The sequence below is a fragment of the Pristiophorus japonicus genome, chromosome 6, assembly GCF_044704955.1.
Source record: "Pristiophorus japonicus isolate sPriJap1 chromosome 6, sPriJap1.hap1, whole genome shotgun sequence".
Lineage (NCBI taxonomy): Eukaryota > Metazoa > Chordata > Chondrichthyes > Pristiophoridae > Pristiophorus > Pristiophorus japonicus.
The window spans coordinates 199,169,630-199,192,317 of record NC_091982.1 but is presented as its reverse complement, the minus strand read 5'-3'; the positions used below and the strand labels follow the sequence as shown (position 1 = coordinate 199,192,317).

General features: G+C 46.3%; 1 protein-coding gene across 10 annotated transcripts in view; it reads right to left on the bottom strand.

Annotated features, from left to right (window-relative positions):
- The window catches only part of lekr1 (Leucine-, glutamate- and lysine-rich protein 1), a 424,197-nt gene that overhangs the window by 100,714 nt on the left and 300,795 nt on the right, over positions 1 to 22,688 (bottom strand). For all 10 annotated transcript variants that reach the window (XM_070883546.1, XM_070883550.1, XM_070883544.1 and 7 more), the window contains one exon: positions 4,754 to 4,939. In XM_070883546.1, coding sequence (XP_070739647.1) covers positions 4,754 to 4,939 — 186 coding nt within the window. The remainder of the gene's footprint in view (positions 1 to 4,753; positions 4,940 to 22,688) is intronic.

Below are 22,688 nucleotides of genomic sequence, written 5' to 3'. Positions count from 1 at the left end.
CTGCTTCTGGGCTGCAAATCTGCTCTCACCATATCACGGATCTCAGTGACAACTTCTCAGCGGAAACGCAGCCTTTTGACACAATCAGCCTCACTCATGTCCAGGTACGAGCGCCTGGCTCGATATTGCCAACATGGGTAAGGTCTCCTGCCCATCAGCCTACGGGCTATGACGTTCCTGGTGCAGTGAGCTCTAATCAATTCTCTCCTATGCAGTGAATTGATGGCGAACCATTGCATAATCCGTGGTGTTGACAATGCAGCACCCATTCTGCAAATTTAAGTTTCAAACTGGCTATCTGGCTGCCTCTCCCTGTCCTTGGCCGAATGGCCTCAGTCTCCCTCGCAGCTCGAAGGTTGCTTGCTGTGTCTTCAGCTGCCTTCGGCCACTGCCGACGCCCCTATCCTGTGGCCAAATGGCCTCAGTCTCCCTCGCAGCTCGAAGGCTGCTTGCTGTGTCTTCGGCCGCCGTCAGCCACTGCCGCCGCCCCTATCCCATGGCCGAATGGCCTCAGCTTCCCTCGCATATCGAAGGCTGCTTGTTTGCTGTGTCTTCGGCTGCCGTCGAGCCACTGACGCCACCCCTGTCTCCTACATGGAAGGAAGGCATGCCTGAAGCACCGCAGCTCAAAGGCTGCTTGCTGCCTTTGTTGTTGGGCTGCTGTCGAGTCACTGACGCTGCCTCTGTCTCCGACATGGAAAGCCTGCCTCAAGCACTGCAGCTCGAAGGCTGCTGCTGCTTCTCACAGGAAAGAATATTCAATATTTTATCTTTGCTTTGTTTATAATTTTTTAGTCAGGATGGCTCTTTATTTGTATAAGGAAGACAGTTACATAGAAACATAGAAACATAGGAAATAGGTGCAGGAGTAGGCCATTCGGCCCTTCTAGCCTGCACCGCCATTCAATGAGTTCATGGCTGAACATTCAACTTCAGTACCCCATTCCTGCTTTCTCGCCATACCCCTTGATCCCCCTAGCAGTAAGGACCTCATCTAACTCCTTTTTGAATATATTTAGTGAATTGGCCTCAACAACTTTCTGTGGTAGAGAATTCCACAGGTTCACCACTCTCTGGGTGAAGAAGTTCCTCCGCATCTCGGTCCTAAATGGCTTACCCCTTATCCTTAGACTGTGACCCCTGGTTCTGGACTTCCCCAACATTGGGAACATTCTTCCTGCATCTAACCTGTCTAACCCCGTCAGAATTTTATATGTTTCTATGAGGTCCCCTCTCATTCTTCTGAACTCCAGTGAATACAAGCCCAGTTGATCCAGTCTTTCTTGATAGGTCAGTCCCGCCATCCCGGGAATCAGTCTGGTGAACCTTTGCTGCACTCCCTCAATAGCAAGAATGTCCTTCCTCAGGTTAGGAGACCAAAACTGTACACAATACTCCAGGTGTGGCCTCACCAATGCCCTGTACAACTGTAGCAACACCTCCCTGCCCCTGTACTCAAATCCCCTTGCTATGAAGGCCAACATGCCATTTGCTTTCTTAACCGCCTGCTGCACCTGCATGCCAACCTTCAATGACTGATGTACCATGACACCCAGGTCTCTTTGCACCTCCCCTTTTCCTAATCTGTCACCATTCAGATAATAGTCTGTCTCTCTGTTTTTACCACCAAAGTGGATAACCTCACATTTATCCACATTATACTTCATCTGCCATGCATTTGCCCACTCACCTAACCTATCCAAGTCGCTCTGCAGCCTCACAGCATCCACCTCGCAGCTCACACTGCCACCCAACTTAGTGTCATCCGCAAATTTGGAGATACTACATTTAATCCCCTCATCTAAATCATTAATGTACAGTGTAAACAGCTGGGGCCCCAGCACAGAACCTTGCGGTACCCCACTAGTCACTGCCTACCATTCTGAAAAGTACCCATTTACTCCTACTCTTTGCTTCCTGTCTGACAACCAGTTCTCAATCCATGTCAGTACACTACCCCCAATCCCATGTGCTCTAACTTTGCACATCAATCTCTTGTGTGGGACCTTGTCGAACGCCTTCTGAAAGTCCAAATATACCACATCAACTGGTTCTCCCTTATCCACTCTACTGGAAAGATCCTCAAAAAATTCCAGAAGATTTGTCAAGCATGATTTCCCTTTCACAAATCCATGCTGACTTGGACCTATCATGTCACCTCTTTCCAAATGCACTGCTATGACATCCTTAATAATTGATTCCATCATTTTACCCATTACGATGTCAGGCTGACCGGTCTATAATTCCCTGTTTTCTCTCTCCCTCCTTTTTTAAAAAGTGGGGTTACATTGGCTACCCTCCACTCCATAGGAACTGATCCAGAGTCAATGGAATGTTGGAAAATGACTGTCAACGCATCCACTATTTCCAAGGCCACCTCCTTAAGTACTCTGGGATGCAGTCCATCAGGCCCTGGGGATTTATCGGCCTTCAATCCCATCAATTTCCCCAACACAATTTCCCGGCTAATAAGGATTTCCCTCAGTTCCTCCTCCTTACTAGACCCCCCGACCCCTTTTATAACCGGAAGGTTGTTCGTGTCCTCCTTCGTGAATACCGAACCAAAGTACTTGTTCAATTGGTCCGCCATTTCTTTGTTCCCCGTTATGACTTCCCCTGATTCTGACTGCAGGGGACCTACATTTGTCTTTACTAACCTTTTTCTCTTTACATATCTATAGAAACTTTTGCAATCCGTCTTAATGTTCCCTGCAAGCTTCTTCTCGTACTCCATTTTCCCTGCCCTAATCAAACCCTTTGTCCTCCTCTGCTGAGTTCTAAATTTCTCCCAGTCCCCAGGTTCGCTGCTATTTCTGGCCAATTTGTATGCCACTTCCTTGGCTTTAATACTATCCCTGATTTCCCTTGATAGCCACGGTTGAGCCACCTTCCCTTTTTTATTTCTATGCCAGACAGGAATGTACAATTGTTGTAGTTCATCCATGCGGTCTCTAAATGTCTGCCATTGCCCATCCACAGTCAACCCCTTAAGTATCATTCGCCAATCCATCTCAGCCAATTCACGCCTCATACCTTCAAAGTTAGCCTTCTTTAAGTTCTGGACCATGGTCTCTGAATTAACTGTTTCATTCTCCATCCTAATGCAGAATTCCACCATATTATGGTCACTCTTCCCCAAGGGGCCTCGCACAACGAGATTGCTAATTAATCCTTTCTCATTACATAACACCCAGTCTAAGATGGCCTCCCCCCTAGTTGGTTCCTCGACATATTGGTCTAAAAAACCATCCCTTATGCACTCCAGAAAATCCTCCTCCACCGTATTGCTTCCAGTTTGGTTAGCCCAATCTATGTGCATATTAAAGTCACCCATTATAACTGCTGCACCTTTATTGCACGCACCCCTAATTTCCTGTTTGATGCCCTCCCCAACATCACTACTACTGTTTGGAGGTCTGTACACAACTCCCACTAACGTTTTTTGCCCTTTGGTGTTCTGCAGCTCTACCCATATAGATTCCACATGCTTATAGAATTTAATTACTTCCCTTTCCCCCACCCCCCCCACCCCCCTCGTTCCCTACGCCTGATTTGTAACCTACGCCTGATTTGTAAAGTGTAGGCAAGGTTTTTCTGAGCGTACAAAAATCTACACTTGCTCCATTCTAAGTTAGTTTGGAGTAAGTTTTCACTGCCTAAACTTTCAAAACAGGCGTAAGTGGCCGGATATGCCCCCTTTTGAAAAAAAAAATCTGTTCCAAAATGAAACTGTTCTAACTGACTAGAACTGGAGCAAACTAAATGCCGAGAATTGCAATTTCTAAGATACTCCATTCTAAACCAGTTGCTCCAAAAAAATGGGAGCAACTCAGGCCAAACTTGACCCCTAAATAACTACAACCAGTCTAGATAGCACAAACATGATATAAACTTGTTACTGAGGCTTCGTTGGCCTTGACCCTAAAACCATTACTCGGATCAAATTCTTATTTGCAAACTCTGCACTGGATCCTAGTAGCAGGGCAGGTCTGACTGAGGCTTTCAATAATATTTTGCATATGACATTATTTGCTCTAAATGCCAAACAGTGTAAGGGCAGAGTAATTGGATTAGTTCCAGGACCAGAAGCAACAGTGCAGTGTTACGTGATTTTTATTATTGCAACGACTGGCTTAGAAGTAAATCAATTTCACCATAAAGACCAGCCAAACCGATAACCTTGGAAAATCATTTCCCACATTAAACAGCTGCCAACACTACAGTGTTTTACTAACAAATAGCTTACTTAATGTTGGAGAAGTAAATTATTTTTGAAGTTTGAACCACAACATCAGCTGTTCAAGATTCATACATAGCACAGATTACAGTTTTCCCATCTTAGCACTATTTGAATGTATTTTTGAAAATACATTGTGTTCAAAAATACTAATCTTGTCCTCTGACTGGGATCTTCAACTGCAATTTCACAGACACATGTTTGAAATGAAATTATGTTCCTTTTTTAAATCTCCAGTTGACAATATGTGTATGATTTTAAACTTTGAAACTGTACTGTATTTTACTTAGTGGTTCAGCAGTTGAGAAGCAGTTGTTTTAATGTCATTCTGACTTTTTTCTCCAAGTGTTGGCACATCAAATCAAGTTGTGATTCTTTGTATGCATAATTACATAAAACAATTGTTGGTCACTATGACCTCAGTGTGCTGGGGCTTTGACTGAGGCATGCTAGGTTTTTAAGACAGTCACATCATGTATAAATTAATCAATGTTCTTGAGCAGAAGTCTCACTTACCGAGCGTCTGTTTCTGCAGTTCATGACATCTGATTTGGAGTTCAGCTTCTTTCTGTGCTAAAACATGGAGTTGACGGGTTTGTAATCCAACTGTGTCTGATGAAAGCTGTAACTCTTTTACGTGCTGTTGAAGGAAATCTACCTCTTGATTGGTTTTCTTAAGGCTTTCTTGTAATCCAAACATTTCTGAAAACAAAAAACAATGTTAATTTCATTATCGTAGATGTTTTGGTCTCCTTCAATCCTGCTTTTCTACATTAAATATAAATCTCAATTTATCAGCCTTCTTGTTCAAATGGGAGGAATGATTCAGGACTAAGTGTCCTGAAAGTATGGGGAGAAAGCGGGAATATGGTGTTGAGATAGAGGATCAGCCATGATCATATTGAATGGTGGTGCAGGCTCGAAGGGCCGAAGGGCCGAATGGCCGACGACTGCTCCTATTTTCTATGTTTCTATGTCCTGATCCCATTTCATGTAGGGGTGGTCAGTTGTCAAGGCAGGTAGTTCACTGACCTTTCTAGCTGAGAAAAAAGTCACTAGAATATCTGTTTTCCATAGCAGGAAACTGAATTCCTTATTTGTAGTGGTTATCACCCAAGCAGCAGAAACAGGTTTCTAAGTATGCCTTGCTGTCCAACCCTTTTCATGAATCAAGACATAAACAAGTATTCTCTACTGTGGCATCTGCTTTGTAAGACAGGGCTGTACACAATGACCAAAACAGAAAGAGGCAACCATGACCCAAATTCAAACTGATGCTTCTTTGTCATGCCGTATGCCAAGTGAGTACTAAGGTTTTGTTTTTAAAAGAAAATTACATAAATGCAGCATGGTAACTTCTTTAAGATTGACGCAGTTTTCTGCATTGGCGCACTGCATCTGCACTTAACAGTGGCCTCGATATTAACAATCCCTCACCCATTCCACCCTCCCCCCACCCCCCGCACGATGGGTAGAAGAGTGCTGAAACATTTTAAATGGGGAACCCATCCCCAGCCCGCCGTGTATGCACCTTGGAGAGGGGGGGACACTACATTAACATTTTTATATCAGGCTTCCACAGTGCAATTGGGAGTCTAATTTAAATTTAACAGTTGCTAACCGGGTTTGCCAGGGTTTGGAATGAAAGGGAGGTGGAAGCTGCCAGCTGAAGAGGGTAAGTGCCTTTTACAGGAGTGCTCCCCTCAGCCTTCAGAAGCTGCTGGCTTCCTCTTAGCCAATTGCAGCCTGTGTCTACACTAGCCACAATCTGCAACCTCCACCCCACAAGCCCCGATCTCTCATTCTCTCCCTCCCTTCCAAATTCCGCTCTCTTCTCACCCCAGTAAGCCCCGATCTCTTGCTTTCTCCCGATTGCCGCTCTCTTCACCCCCACCCCGCACCAAGCCGGGATCTCTCACTCTCTCTCTCTCTCCCCCTCCCGATTGGTCCCTGGCTGCTGCCTCCTACCACTGATTTCCCAGTCCACTAGCTGGCCAGCCTGTCAATTTGGCCGACAGCCAGGTGAGAAACAGAAGAAAAAATTATAATGAGGTCCTACTGTTAATTTGGGCAGGACCTCCGTGTCCCCACCATTGCTGGGTTTACCCTGTGCTACCTCGCACCCTCCCTTTCTCCCCGTAAACATCAGGGCTATTTTTCCATGCTGATTGGGCAGAGTGCAGCTATGTGCATGCATGATATAAGTGGCATAAAAACAGAAATTGCTGGAAATACTCAGCAGGTCAGGCAGCAACTGTGAAGAGAGAAACAAAGTTAATGTTTCAGGTCGATGACACGAAGCAGCAGAGGATTTCACATGGGACATGCCATCCGAAGAAAGGCATGGTGTGGTCCCGAGGAGGTGGCAGCGTCCTCTGGCATGAAGCTCCACGGTACACCTCCCTTCCTCGCCTTTTCCCGTGGGGATCATCCTCTCGCGAGGAGCGACCCGAGGGGGTGGTTTTCACTCGGTTATGACAAAAGTTTGGCTTATCGACCTGAATCGTTAACTTTGTTTCTCTCTCCCCAGATGCTGTCTTACCTGCTGTGTATGTCCAGCATTTTCTGTTTTTATTTCTGATTTCCAGTATCCACGGTATTTTGCTTTCCTATATGTGAGATATATCGTCTCACACTTGTCTGGTACAAAATCTTTTTTTTAACGTAGTGGAATGATAAGTTTTACTGCAAAAACAAAACAGAAACCTTTTTTAGGATAGAAAGCTGTAGCATACTGAATGTTTTTGAGCATAAAATTAATTTGATCTTCACAGGATACCTGCTGAACAACAAATTCTCTGAAAACATTAACTGGAATGAAGGAAAAGTTGACAACTTGCAATAAAATCTGCCATCCTCCTCTTCCCTCCCACATAACTACATACAAAAAAAGCTGAACCACAGTTAAAGCATCTTAATGACTGAAAGAAACCATAGAAATATTAGTTTTTAATAACACTTTGGCAATAGGTTTGGGTAATTTTTCTGTAAAATATTTTGAATTGCTATAATGAAACCATAGTCTTGTAGTTAGTGAATGACATGATTTTAAAATGAAATAATATTGTGATGATTAGCTTCATTGTTGCAAATAAGTTCAAAAAAATCCTGTATATTTTGTCTGTTTTTTGATTTACTTTTTTTGATGCAATGGGCAAAAAAATGGGTGCATTATGGATCAGCAAACCATTATGACAGAATAATAGTTTTATTTGTCTATCAATCTATAATATATTAAAAGTCTTGTGATTGTACACACCTCCTGTCGACACACTGACTTCCCATGTCATGATTTTGTCTGCTGCCATGATTTTCTCAAATTTGTGTCATAGCTGGAGTAACACCTTAATTTTAAACTGTCTATTCGTGCAGTTGAACTGATATACATATCATTACTTACCTTGTAGGCTTCCCAACACTAAGCGGTGCTGCTGCCCCTCCCATCCCATCTCCCACATGGTCTACCTCTGCTAGCCAACACAATTCATGGCACTAACTACCTCTCCTAGCCAACAGCACACAAATAAATAATAAATTATATTTCATATCATAATTAAAGGCAGATTATTAAGCAGAGCTAAATGATTTCTGTACACCTATGCACACATTTTATCAAAAACTGCTCAAAGTTGCTTCAATACTGACAAAATTCTGTGACATTTCAAGCCTTAAAAACTGGCAATGTTAATATACTGTCAGAACTGAGAGAGTAAGGAAACAGTGAGGACAATAGAAAGCTGTTTGCATGTAATCAGGTTATTCAAATGCATATATTTCCTGTCATCTGAGTGTGGAGGAACAGGGAAAAAAAGATTCCAGTGCAGCATTCAAACTGTTATATGCAAACTTGTTCAAAAGGTTACACTGCTAAAGTTTCATAAAATCTGGAAAATGGACAATTTTAAGGAGATTTGCCACTTGTACTGTCAAAAATCGCTCTAATCGACCTGCTCAGTTTCCCATTAAAAAAAAAAATTCTCCATTACTTCAACCCTTTGTGCGCCATGCACAAGATGAAGAACAGGCCACTGCCAGTGACTCTGTCGCCTGTACGCTTCTCACTGCAACCACACTCTCTTCTCTGTAATTGTCATGACTGGACATCGAAGTTTGACATTGTTCTCAAGATCAGCTCGGGGTCCAGTTGTGGTGGAATGAGGGTGAATCATGATGGGTGGTGGTGGGATTTCTTGAAAGCAGTGACCTGGAGAAATCTTTATTATATACAAAAGATTATGGCTTTTCTTATGTTCCTAACACAGATGAGACTGCACACAGGGAGGTTAAAGTAACAGTGACCTCAGTCTTTATTGAGACACTCCAGAGTGAGGAACAGGTCTTAGGGGCCGGCTTATATACAATGCTCTTAAAGGGGTGCCGGAATCCCTTGGGACTTCAGGGGATGCACTCCCTGGTGGCGGAACATGGGAGTGCATGCTTTACAGATATACATACCCAAAGTCAAAGTGAAAACTATTTACAAGGTGAGGCGGTTGGGAGCCTTTCTTTCCCTGGTGGACCGCCTCGGTACAAATGTCTGTTCTGGTGTGTTGGCCGTGCCCTCGCTTCGCTGGCATGTTGTTGGCCCTGCAGGGCTGCTGGGTGAGCCTGGCCATGCTGGGCTGTTGGGCGTGATGGGTTCGATTTCCTGGTCCGGGGTGGTGTCGTTGATCCTTTGGTGTGTGCTGTGGGCTCGAAAAAGGTGGTGTCTGCTGTGGGATGTTCAGGGCAGTCTGTGAACCGCAGCCTCGTTTGGTCCAGGTGCTTTCTAAAAATGTGTCCATTGTCTAGGTTGACTACAAACACCCAACTCCCTTCTTTAGCTATCACCATGCCCGTGATCCACTTGGGACCATGTCCACAGTTTAGCACATACAGGGTCATTCAGATCAATTTCCCGTGACACAGTGGCGCGACTATCATTTACATTTTGTTGCTGCCATCTGCTCTCTACCTGATCATGCAGGTTGGGGTGAACCAGCGAGAGTCTGGTTTTAAGTGTCCTTTTCATGAGTAGCTCAGCCGGGGGCACCCCTGTGAGCAGTGGGGTCACGTGCGGTAGCTGAGCAGTACTCGGGACAGGCGGGTTTGGAGCGAGCCTTCTGTGACTCGTTTAAGGCTCTGTTTAATTGTTTGTACTGCCCGCTCTCCCTGCCCATTGAAGGCTAGTTTAAACTGGGCCGAGGTGACATGTTTGATCCCATTGCGGGTCATGAATTCTTTAAATTCGGCACTGGTGAAACATGGCCCTGACCAGTATGTCAGGCAGGCTGTGGGTGGCAAACATGGCCCTCAGGCTTTCAACGGTGGCGGTGGTGGTGCTTGCCGATATTATTTCACATTCAATCCATTTGGAAAAAGCATCCACCACCACCAGGAACATTTTACCAAGAAACGGGCCTGCATAGTCGACATCGATCCTTGACCATGGTCTGGAGGGCCAGGACCACAAACTTAGTGGTGCCTCTCTGGGCGCGTTGCTCAACTGAGCACACACACTGCATTGCCGTACACAGGACTCGAAGTCAGAGTTGATATCGGGCCACCACATGTGGGATCTGGCTATCACTTTCATCATTACTATACCCGGGTGTGTGCTTTGGAGATTCGAGATGAAGGTCTCCCTGCCCTTTATGGGTATCACTACGCGGTTACTCCACAACAGGCAGTCTGCCTAAATGGACAGCTCGTCCTTTCGCCGATGGAACGGCTTGATTAGCTCTTGCAATTCAACGGGGATGCTAGCCCAGCTCCCATGCAGTACACAGTTTTTTTACTAGGGACAGCAGAGGATCTTGGCTGGTCCAAGTCCTAATCTGGCGGGCCGTGACAGGTGATTTATCATTGTCAAATCCTTCCATGACCATCAACAAGTTTACAGGATGCGCCATTTCCAGCCCCGTGGTGGGCAATGGTAGCCGACTGAGAGTATCTGCACAGTTCTCGGCGCCTGGCCTGTGGCGGATGGTATAGTTATACGCTGATAGCGCGAGTGCCCACCTTTGTATGCGGGCTGAGGCATTAGTATTTATCCCCTTGTTTTCAGCGAACAGGGATGTGAGGGGCTTGTGATCGATTTCCAGCTCAAATTTGAGGCCATACAGGTACTGATGCATTTTCTTTATCCCGAACACACATGCTAATGCCTCTTTCTCAATCATGCTGTCGGCCCTCTCGGCCTTAGACAAGCTTCTGTAGGCATAGGCGACAGGTTTCCACTTCCCCGCAACATTAGCTTGTTGTAATACACAGCCGACTCCGTACGACGACGCATCACATGCTAGCACAAGTCTTTTACACGGGTTATGCAATACAAGCAGCTTGTTGGAGCATAAAATGTTTCTGGCTTTCTCAAAAGCAATTACTTGTTTTTTTTCCCCATACCCAGTTGTCACCTTTACACAATAACACATGTAGGGGCTCTAAGAGGGTGCTTAACCCCGGTAGGAAGTTACCAAAATAGTTGAGAAGTCCCAAGAACGACCGCAGCTCCGTGACATTCTGTGGCCTGGGCACGTTCCTGATAGCTTCTGTCTTGGCATTTGTGGGCCGAATGCCGTCCGCCACGATCTTTCTCCCCAAAAACTCTACTTCTGTTGCCAGACGCATTTCGACCTCTTCAGCCGCAGCCTTACGCAATCCAGTCGCTGGAGGACCTCCTCCAGGTTTTGTAGGTGCTCGACGGTGTCCCGACCCATGACCAATATGTCGTCCTGAAAAACCATTGTGCATGGTACCGACTTGAGTAGGCTCTCCATGTTTCTCTGGAAGATCGCTGCAGCCGACCGAATTCCAAACGGGTTGTAGATGAACAGACCCTTGTGCGTGTTGGTGCAGGTGAGGCCCTTCGAAGACTCCTCCAGCTCCTGCGTCATGTAGGCCGAAGTCAGGTCGAGCTTGGTGAACGTCTTGCCTCCTCCCAGCGTCGCAAATAGGTCATCTGCCTTAGGTAGCGGGTATTGGTCCTGTAGCGATAAATGATTAATAGTTACTTTATAATTGCCGTAAATCCTGACCGTGCCATCACTTTTGAGGACTGGAACAATCGGGCTAGCCCACTCGCTGAATTCCATTGGGGAGATGATGCCCTCGCGTTGCACTCTGTCCAACTCGATTTCCACTCTCTCCCTCACCATGTGAGGTACCGCTCGCGCCTTGTGGTGAATGAGTCATGCCTCTGGGACCAAGTGGATCCGCACATTCGCCCCGGAAAAGTTTCCAATGCCTGGCTCAAAAAGGGAAGGAAATTTGTTAAGAACCTGTGTACATGAGGCCTCATCGACATGTGATAGCGCTCGGATGTCATCCCAGTTCCAGCGGATTTTGCCCAGCCAGCTCCTTCCAAGCAGTGTGAGGCCATCGCCCGAGACAATACAGAGTGGCAGCTTGTGCACTGTGCCCTTATAGGTGACCTTGACCATGGCGGTGCACAGGACAGTGATAAGCTCTTTGGTGTACGTTCTCAGTTTCGTGTGGATGGAGCTCAGGGCTGGTCTGAGTGCCTTGTTGCACCACAGTCTCTCAAACATCTTTCTACTCATGATGGATTGGCTAGCACCAGTGTCCAGTTCCATGTCTATGGGTAAGCCATTCAATTTTACATTTAGCATTATAGGTGGACATTTCGTCGAAAATGTGTGCACCCCGTGTACTTCAGCATCTGCTTCCTCTCTGAGGCTCGAAATTGCTTTGATCCACCATGGACCGATCTTCCTCTGCCATGTTAGCAGGTTTTGCAGAGCTTGCAGCTCGTCTGAAAGCTCTTTAGAGGTGCCCCATTGTTCCACAGCTCTTGCAAACATACCCTTTGAAGTAGCATGAATAGGCTGAATGGAAGCCTCCACAATGCCAACAAGGTGTGAATTGCCTTGCATTCATCCTTTGTTGTGAATTCTGAGTCATCTGGGTCACCTGAGGCCTGCTGGCAGTTGCAGACTCGTGGTTTCTGCTCTGTACATTTCTGCTCGCAACACAGTTCCAGTTAATTTATGAACATTGCTAGCAATTGTGTGCTGAGAGATTTGTTTGGTGTTATCACTGGTGGACATAAATGCCTGTGCTATTGCAATGGCCTTACTGAGGGTCGGTTTTTCTACAGGCAAAAGTTTTCATAGGATGGTCTCGTGGCCAATGCCCAGTACAAAAAAGTCTCTGAGCATTTGCTCCAGGTAGCCATCAAACTCACATTGTCCTGCAAGTTGCCTTAGCTCGGCGACGTAGCTCGCCACTTCCTGACCTTCAGATCGCTGACACGTGTAGAACCGATACCTCACCATCAGCATGCTCTCCCTCGGATTAAGATGCTCCCGAACCAGTGTACACAGCTCCTCATATGACTTATCTGTGGGTTTCACCGGAGCCAGAAGATTCTTCATGAGGCTGTAGGTCGGTGCCCCGCAGACCGTGAGGAGGACTGCTCTCTTTTTTGCAGTGCTTCCTTCTCCATCCAGCTTGTTGGCTGGAAAGTTCTGGTCTAACCATTCGGCATAGGCTTCCCAGTCCTCACCCTCCGAGAACCTCTCCAGGATGCCCACAGTTTGCTGCATCTTTGCGTTGGATTCGTATACTCGTCGCCAGTTTTTGTGTTCCTGACACAGATGAGGCTACACACATGGAGGTTAAAGTAACAGTGACCTCAGTCTTTAATAAGACACTCCAGAGTGAGGAACAGGCCTTAGGGGGCCGGCTTATATACAGTGCTCCCAAGGGATGCTGGGATCCCTTGGGACTTCAGGGGATGCACTCCCTGGTGGCGGAACATGGGAGTGCATGCTTTACAGATACACAACAGCTCTAATATTCCTGTATTGTCGGCAACACTCAGTTCCAAGGTGCAAAGTTGAGGAAAAGGTAGCGGCAGTTTTACACCTGGATGGCAAGTTGAAAATCTACCCAGATTTGCGTTTGTTGAAAATTCATTTGCATTAAATGTATTTCAATTACTCATGTAGATCAAATTATATTGGCAGAGCATAGATAACACATAATGTTTTTTGGCCACAATGAATGCTGGTGGCTCTCTCTTTAGATGCTGAGAATGAACGCATAAAATGGCAATTTCTAGGTGTCACTGTACAAATTTAGCTTTAGAGCTAGATTTAGCATTGGGTAGATGTTCTCTACACCTCAGCAAAACAAAAGAGGCTAGATTTTCCACTTTTTTTGCATGCTTAACACCCACTTAACGACCATTTTAGCGCTGAAATGACGTATGCCAATACATCGCACATTTAACCACAAAATGGAAACTGACGGGCAATTTTTGGAAACTTATCGGCGAGCGTTACTTTCCCCATGTGCATAACGCCAGGAAAAATAATACCGCCCGCACACTTTTTTTTGGCGGAATCATCAGAATGGGTAAAATCAATGTCCATATAGGCCAGCATGTCCATATAGGCCAGCGTTGTTTCTGCATGGAATTAACGCCGAGATTAACGCCCACTTTGTTTTGTGGTAAAGATCATATTTGCCGAAACTAGCGGCCATGAGATCGCCCAGCGTCACTTTCAACACCTCGCACACATATTGCCCACAATATCACTCGCCCAAAAAACTGCCCAGAAAAAGTGGAACTCACAGGAATTAATCACAGCGTTATGGACGTCGTGTTCTACATCACATGTTGCACCTTTAAAAGGCTGCTGTGCTTCAACCTCGTGGGAGTTCGGATGTACTCTGGAGGTCGTTGGAGTTGATGTGAACATCTGTACAAACATCTTGTCCATACTGTGACTGATTGGAATTTAATAGGTGTCTTCGTCGGGACATTCATTATTTGTGACCAATCGGTGGAAAACAGAGAGCTATTGCAATGGGGCCTGTCCTTTCTCACCCTCTCTTGATGACCAATTACATGCTGCAGACTCGAGATGGCTGAAGGTATGCTCCACAGCATTATGTGCCCAATGTAACACGTGCCAGACTGATGAGGAGGACCAGACGTTACACTCCCTGTAAGTACAGGGACAAGCGGTCTTACCATAACTTGCTCGACACCACCTGCTTTTGGAGATTGCGCTTCCACAAGGAGGTTATCACTGAGGTATGCCAGCTCATAAAGAGAGATCTGCAGCCTGCCAGCACCATCAGTACTGCACTGTCTGTCGAGGTCAACGTCACCGCGGCACTGTCGTTCTACGCGTCGGGTTCTTTTCAAGTCTCAGCTGGCGACATTTGTGGTCTGTTTCAGCATGCCACACATTGCTGCATTTGACAGGTCACTGAAGCCCTGTACACACACAGGAGGGACTTGATCAGCTTCCCTATGACCAGGGAGGCACAGAGTGAGAGGGCTCTAGGATTCTCCAGAATTGGAAACTTCCCCAAGGTGCAGGGAGCAATAGACTGTACGCACATCGCGATGCAGGCACCTTTTCAGGATGCAGAGATTTTCAGGAACCGCAAGGGATTTCACTCCCTGAATGTACAACTTGTTGTCAACAACCAGCAAATTATAATGGCAATGAATGCTAAATTTCCGGGCAGCATCCATGATGCTCACATCCTGCGTGAGAGCACTGTATCTGACTTGTTTAACAATCAGCCACAAGGTCAATGCTGGATGCTTGGTGACAAAGGATATGGCCTTGCCACCTGGCTGATGACCCCCCCTGTGTGACACCCACACCGAAGCCGACAAGCGGTACAACGAGAGCCACAGAGCCACTCGCAATATTGTGGAGAAAACCATTGGAGTGCTTGAGCAGCGCTTTAGATGCCTGGACCACTCAGGAGGCGAGCTCCAATACCACCCTGAGCAGGTAGCTCAATTCATTTGCTGCACAACTTGGCTATCAGGAGGGGACAAGAATTGCCTGAAGCGTCTGACAGTTCACCTCATCAGAGAGAGGAAGATGAGGACGAGGAGGCGGACGCTGACATCAGCCCAGACAATCAGGCTGATGCTGAAGCCATGCCCCCGCGCCTCTGTAGACCGCATGAAAGGGCCAGTGGTGCCATGATAGCTGCAAGAGCCTTATGTCAGGAGCTCATCAATGAGAATGTTGGTGTTATTTACAAGCCTGACACACTGCTGGGTGTGCAGGTCATACATCAATGGTGGGCATCACCTTGGTGACAGTTAAAAGTTTAAGTTGATTGAAGTTAAGTGTAATTATACCCTTTGATGTTAAGGAATCACCAGTGTGTAACGGTGCAGCTATGCGCAACAAGGTTTTGTTGAATAAAAAACATTTAACCCGAACAGTTGTCTAAAATCATCAGTATTTCTGTAAAAACCAACCCTCCCTCCCCCCCCCCACCCCGCTTCTCATCCCCACCTCTACTCTACCCCTTCCCCTTCCCCTCCTGACTCCAAGCCACCTGGCCAAAGAGCTCCTCAGGTGATGCTTCATTTTGGGGGGGGGGGGGCGGTGGGGGGGATGATGGCCGAACCTCTGCTTGGACGGATATGGGAGAGGACAGTCCCGAGGTGGGAACGTGCTCTGAGCCAGAAGCAAGATGTTGCTGCTGGCTCGCATGTGTGGTTGGCAATAGGGGTGTGGCACCTTGGGGTGCAGTGCCGTGCTCCGGGACCACTGGGAGCCATCTGCCACCAGTATTCCTGGCTACCAGCTCCAGGGCCTCCACCATCCCTTCCATGTTATATATTATTTGTTGGACAAAAACATGGTGCCAACTACATTCTTGCTGCTTAGTGGGCTTTTTGCTGCTGGTGAATCTCCGTCGTTCCTCCCACAACAGCCAAACAAACACACACCTCAGCCACACATGCATTCAGTCCCTCTCTCTCTGTCTCCTCTTCTGCGCATGTCATGATGACCCTTGACCTCCTGAATCGCGGGAATCGAGCATTGCCATGCCATTGCTGAGGACGGCGACTCTTTACGGCAGAAGGTCAGCGAGATTTAACGCTACCGCCCATTTCATATTGCTCGCGGTAATGCTCAATTTCAAAAATGGAGACTAGGTGCTTTGAGAATGGGCAAGAAGCCGGCGATCTGAAAATCCAGTTTTACCGCCCACACCTATTTTTGGGAGATAAGCACAAAAGTATAAAATCTAACCCAATAGTACATACAAATGGGTTTGAATTTCTAATCCTTCCTTGTACAGAAACACTGGATTCAGATGTCGCTTATTATCTTTCCTTACCTTGTTTATTGAATCAATTCCAAGCAGCACTCTCTCATCACTACACTGGGTCAGCCTAGATTATGTCATCAACTCCTGGTATGGGGATTAACTCCACAAACAATGTACATCACCAAGAATGGACACAGCTGCCAGACTGGGCCTGTGGCAGGTAGTGAGAGAACCAACACGAAGGGAAAACCTACTTCAACTTGTTCTCACCAATCTGCCTGTCGCAGCTGCATTTGTCCATGACAGTATTGGTAGGAGTGACTACTGCGCAGTCCTTGTGGAGACGAAGTCCCATCTTCACACTGAGCACATCCTTCATTGTGTTGTGTAGCACTACCACTGTGCTAAATGGGATAGATTCAGAACAGATCTAGCATCTCAAAACTGGGCATCCATGAGGCGCTGTGAGCCACCAGCAGCAGAATTGTATTCCACTATAGTTTGTAATCTATCTCTCATATCTCACATTGCATATCCCTCACTCTACCATTACCATCAATCCAGGGGATCAACCCTGGTTCAATGAGAAGTGTAGAAGAGCATGCCAGGAGCAGCAGCAGGCGTATCTAAAAATGAAGTGGAACCTGGTGAAGCTACGACACAGGACTACATATGCATGCTAAACAGTGCAAGCAGCATGCTACAGACAGGGCTAAGTGATCCCACAACCAACAGATTAGATCACAACTCTGCAGTCCTGTCACAGCCAGTCGTGAATGGTGATGGACGATAAAACAACTAATAAGAGGAGGAGACTCCATGAACATCCCCATCATCTATGGTGGCGGAGCCTAGTACATGACTGCAAAAGCCAAGGCTGAAGTGTTCGCAACCATCTTCAGCTGGAAGTGCTGAGTGGATGATCCATCTTGCCCTGTCCTGACATCCCCACCATCTTAGAAGCCAATCTTCAGCCAATTCAATTCACTCTACGTAATATCAAGAAACGTCTGAGTGCACTGGATAAAGCAAATGCCATGTATCCCAACAACAACTCGACTGAAGATTTGTACTTCAGAACTAGTCGCGTCTCTAGCCAACTGGTTCCAGTACAGCTACAACACTGGCATCTACCCGACAATGTGTAAAATTGCCCAGGTATATCCTGTCCACAAAAAGCAGGCCAAATCCAATCCAACCGCCCCATCAGTCTACTCTCAATCATCAGTAAAGTGATGGAAGGTGTCGTTCACAGTGCTATCAAGCAGCACTTACTCACCAATAACCTGCTCACCGATGCTCAGTTTGGGTTCCGCTAGGACCACTCGGCTCCAGAACTCATTACAGTCTTGGTCCAAACATGGACAAAAGAGCTGAATTCCAGAGGTGAGGTGAGAGTGACTTCTACATCAAGGCACCACTTGACCGTGAGCCCTTGTAAAATTGAAATCAATGGGAATCAGGGGGAAATCTCTCCACAGGCTGTAGTCATACATAACACAAAGGAAGATGGTTGTGGTTGTTGGAGGCCAATCATCTCAGCCCCAGGACATTGCTACAGGAGTTCCTCAGGGCAGTGTCCTAGGCCCAACCAGCATCAGCTATTTCATCAAAGACCTTCGCTCCATCATAGAGTCAGAAGTGGGAATGCCCGTTGATGATTGCAGAGTGTTCAGTTCCATTCTTAACTCCTCAAATAATGAAGTAGTCTGGGCCCACATGCAGTAAGACCTGGATGACATTTGGGCTTGGGCTGTTAAGTGGCAAGTAATATTTGCAGCACAACAAGTGGGAGTCGAACCACCGTCCCTTGTCATTCAACAGCATTACCATCGCCAAATCCCCCACCATCAACATCCTGGGGGTTACCATAGACCAGCAAATTAATTGGACCAGCCACATAAACACTGTGGCTACAAAAGGAGGTCAGAAGCTGGGTATTCTGCGGCGAGTGTCTCACCTCCTGACTCCCAAAGCCTTTCCACCATCTACAAGGCAGAAGTCAGGAGTGTGATGGAGTACTCTTCACTTGCCTGTATGAGTGCAGCTCCAAAAACACTCAAGAAGCTCAACACCATCCGGAACAAAGCAACCTGTTTGACTGGCATCCCGTCCACCACTTTACACATTCACTCCCTCCACCACAGTTGCATCGTCGCTGTAGAGTGAACCGTCTACAAGATGCATTGTAGCAACTCGTCAAAGGCTTCTTCAACAGCACCTCCAAAATACGTGACCTCTACCACCTAAAGGAACAAGGGCAGCAGACGCAAGGGAATACTACCACCTCCAAGATCCACATTTGCCCTAAGCTGCCTCTGCAGCCGGCGCCTTTCAAGTTGTCGCTGCAGGATGACATAGTATGCAATCACTGCTCCCATAACTTTGCAGAGGTCACAGCGAAACCCAACGTTCACATTTTTCCAATAGCGAACCCACCAATGTGTCCGAGATATGAATAATCAATCTGCCGAGTCAACAGCAGTGCGACGCCAACACCCTACTCTGTGCGAGCATCAAACGCAGCACTGACCGAGATCTCTGAGCCCCGGCTGCAACTCCCTTTAAATTACGCCCCGGATTATTTTCTCCGCCTTGAGCAGTCCAACTTTTTCAGGCTTCATGGACACCAGCCGTTAAGTGAGGCGGCAAAAGTGATTGTGGCGAGAAGAGTGCCAAGGAAGTATTGCACGCATACTGACATCACGATTTCCATGGCATTAGCCAGCGGTATGTTACATTTTAACGCCCCTAAAAAATTTCAAGCGAATTTCATGTCAGGCGTGAACAGCACTGAGCGCCACTCCCAAATGCCTAACTCCCAGTTAACACCTAACACCGGCATTATCAGCATGAGTTATCAACCGAATTTCGACCCCTTATTATTAATGAAGGCGGATCTCTAGTGGGGCAGAGTGCATGTGGAAAGCAGGATGAAAGGTCTGCTGTAACTGTCCAGAGGAACAGAAAACTTCTGTCCTCAGCTAAGGAGACTTAGCATCTGGATCTTAGAGTTCCTGTACTTAAAGTAGGGATAAAGAGAGTAGAAAATAAAAGGCATTCTCTGATTCGCACAAACTGATAAATGATATTCTCAAAGCTTTGTACTTGGGCCTGAACTTTTCACTATATATTAATGACTTGAATTAAGTAAAAGAGAGTTTTATATCCAGGTTTACAAATTACACTAAGTTAGAAGGCCTAATAAGATGGGAGCAGAGAGGTACAAAGGCACATAGACAGACTAAATGAGTGGGCAAAATCACAGCAAATAAGAGTTCAATAGGGAGAAGTTTTTTTCACATTTTTTCACATAAAGGGTAACGAAAATCTGCCATTTCTCCCCCAATAGGCTGTAGATGCTGAGTCAATTGAAATTTTCAGACCGAGTCGCTAGATTTTTGTTAGTTAAGGGTATTAAGAAATGTCATGTATTCAACCAGCATTGTAACCAATGTATAATCTGACCTAAGTTGTACCCTGTGAGAACAATGACCACTAGGTGGTGAACTTGTGGGAGACACTCCTAACCTGGACCTTCAGGTATAAAAGGGGAAGCTCCACCCACTTTCATCACTTGAGTGCTAAGGAATAAAGGACAGGTCACAGACTGACCTTCTCTCAAGCATGGGCCTCGTGTGCATTTATACTGTACAGTAAGGATGTATCAAGAAATATGGAGAAAGAGTGTGTATATGGGGCCCCAAGTTTCCCCAGGAGTTACTCCTTTTTTGGAGCAACTTGATTTTTCTGGACTATTTTTAGTTGCAATTCTGGCCATTTAATTTGCGCCAGTGTAAGTGAGTTAGTTAGGTTTTTTTTTAGTTCATTTTTTTTTTCAAAAGGGGGTGTTCCCAGCCACTTACCCTTGTTTTAGGTGTTTGGCCAGCAAATAGTTGCTCCAAACTAACTTAGGCCAGCGTATGTTGCCACTTCTGTCTGCACAGAAAAACCTTACCTAGAGTTAAGGAATCGGCGCAAATAACTATATTTAAAGCACCACCAAGCACAAAAAGTAATAAGCAATTAATTAACAAATAAAATAGAAGGAACCCTGCCCCTAAAGCACCAAGACCAAAGTAATAAGCAATCAATAAATAACAAATAAAAAAATAGAAGGAACTCTGCACCTAAAGCACCAAAATCAACCAGTAAATAAGAAATAAAAAATAGTTGTCCTACCTTAAGGAACGCAGCGGGCCACCGATGAGGGAACCCATTCAGCCAGGGCTAGGGACGGGCGTACTTCGGGGCCCTCCCACACATCCTGCAGCGCGTACTCACAGATTCAGCCCGCCGACTCTAGCGCGCATGTGTAGAAATCCCCGCACTGTTTTCAGCGCTGGTACCTGGCTCCGCCCACAATCCATTGGGCCACGCTGCGCTACGACCGAAGAGAGGCTGGGGAACAGCCAGAATACCAACGTCTTTTTTCGGCACGTTTGGAGGCCGACAAAAACGGCGCACCTCGAGTGAGGGCGCCAGAAAAAAAGGTTAGGAAACTCTAGCCCATTGACTTGAGCTTCTGAGCCTTATAGTTTTCTGAAGTTTCAGACTCCTGAGCCTGCTGGTCTTGCTGTTTTTACCCATCTTCCTCTGCCTCTGCAGACAAAGACCTTTTATAATAGTGAGACTGTAAACAAGCCATAATGTTGCAGGACTAATGTGCCCGAGCACTGACCTGGCCAAACACCTGAATCAAGCCTTCAGGATATTGATAGTTTTCTCATAGAAACATAGCAACATAGAAAATAGGTGCAGGAGTAGGCCATTCGGCCCTTCGAGCCTGCACCACCATTCAGTAAGATCATGGCTTATCATTCACGTCAACACCCCTTTCCTGCTTTCTCATCATAATCCTTGATTTTACTACTATCCTTGTGGCATTATGCATTTCGAGTGTGTCCCACTTACTCAGGTGTCCTGGAGTTTCACAGTGTGATCATAAGCTACTATTGTAAAAGATTGCCCTTGTTTCCAAATTCTCAATCCTGGCCTGGCCAAGTATTCTGGGATCCTTGACTGCTTAAAGTGAAAGAGATATGACAACTTCTCCGGTAGCTGCTGTTTATCTTGGTATGCGTTCATCATGGTATGCTTGGCATTACAACCAATCTAAACATTTAGTGAGATCCCCCTTTATCTTTTCACAAAGTTTATCAGATTCTGCAAGGGAGTTTGGATGGTGGCATGGGTCCCGTCAAGGCCCTGGACATGGAGAAACCCTGCTCGTTGCTAAAATTGGATTGCTCTATCCTGTTGTTTTTTTTTTCATTTTTTCATAAAAAAGCAAAATAAACTGCCCAACTCTTTGAAACAGGGCATGTGTCACTTGCATAATGTGGCAGTGGATTGCAGATCGACTTGTATGGAATATAACCCCTAAAGAAGCCTGAAAATATCCTGCGACATAGAAATTGAGTGTCACTGTAATTTTAACTGCCACACTTAATGTCACGGTAATGCTGGATGATGGCTACAAGTCAGGGGCAGGTTGTTAGCGCAACTTTCTTACACTCTCCTTGGAAAACTACTCCCTTCTAATGAACTGGTGTATGGACACGCTTAGATAGGGACAGCTTGTTTTACCGATGTGGTATTGGATATGTCATGTATTCAACTGTCATTGTAACCCATGAAAAACTGATCGAAGTTGTACACCGTGAGAACATTGATCACTAGGTGGTGAACTTATGGGAGACACTCCTAACTTGGACTTTCAGGTTCAAAAGAGGAAGCTCCACCCACCTTCATCACTTCAGTGCTGGTTAATAAAGGTTACTGGTCACAGAGTGACTTTCTCTCAAATATGGGCCTCGTGTGCATTTATACTGTATAGTAAGGATATATTATTGGCGACGAGAAACTGGGATTTAAACCACGCGAGCATGGCCACTAGCAGCACAGACGAGAGGTACTGTGTTGGTGATGATTGGGACGATTTTATTGAGAGACTACAGCAAAGTTTCGTCACTAAGGAATGGCTGGGACAGGATTCAGCCGACAAACGCAGGGCTCATCTCCTGACGGTTTGTGGATCCAGGACGTACTCCCTGATGAAGGACCTTCTAGCGCCAGAGAAGCCGGTGGACAAAACTTTTGAAGAACTCAGTAAGTTGATCGGGGAACACTTTAAACTGGCGAGCAGCATGCACATGGCGAGACACCGGTTTTACACGCACCGGCGGCGAGAAGGGCAAAGCGTTCCAGACTTCGTGCCAGACCTCCGGTGACTGGCGAGCCTATGTAAGTTCCCAGATGCATGCAGAGCGGAGATGCTGTGAGACTTTTTTTTATTGAGGGCATCGGGCACGCTGGGGTTTTCAGGAAACTGATTGAGACCAGAGACTTGACCCTGGAAACGGCGGCTTTGATGGCCCAGACATTTAGCTCAGGGGAGGAA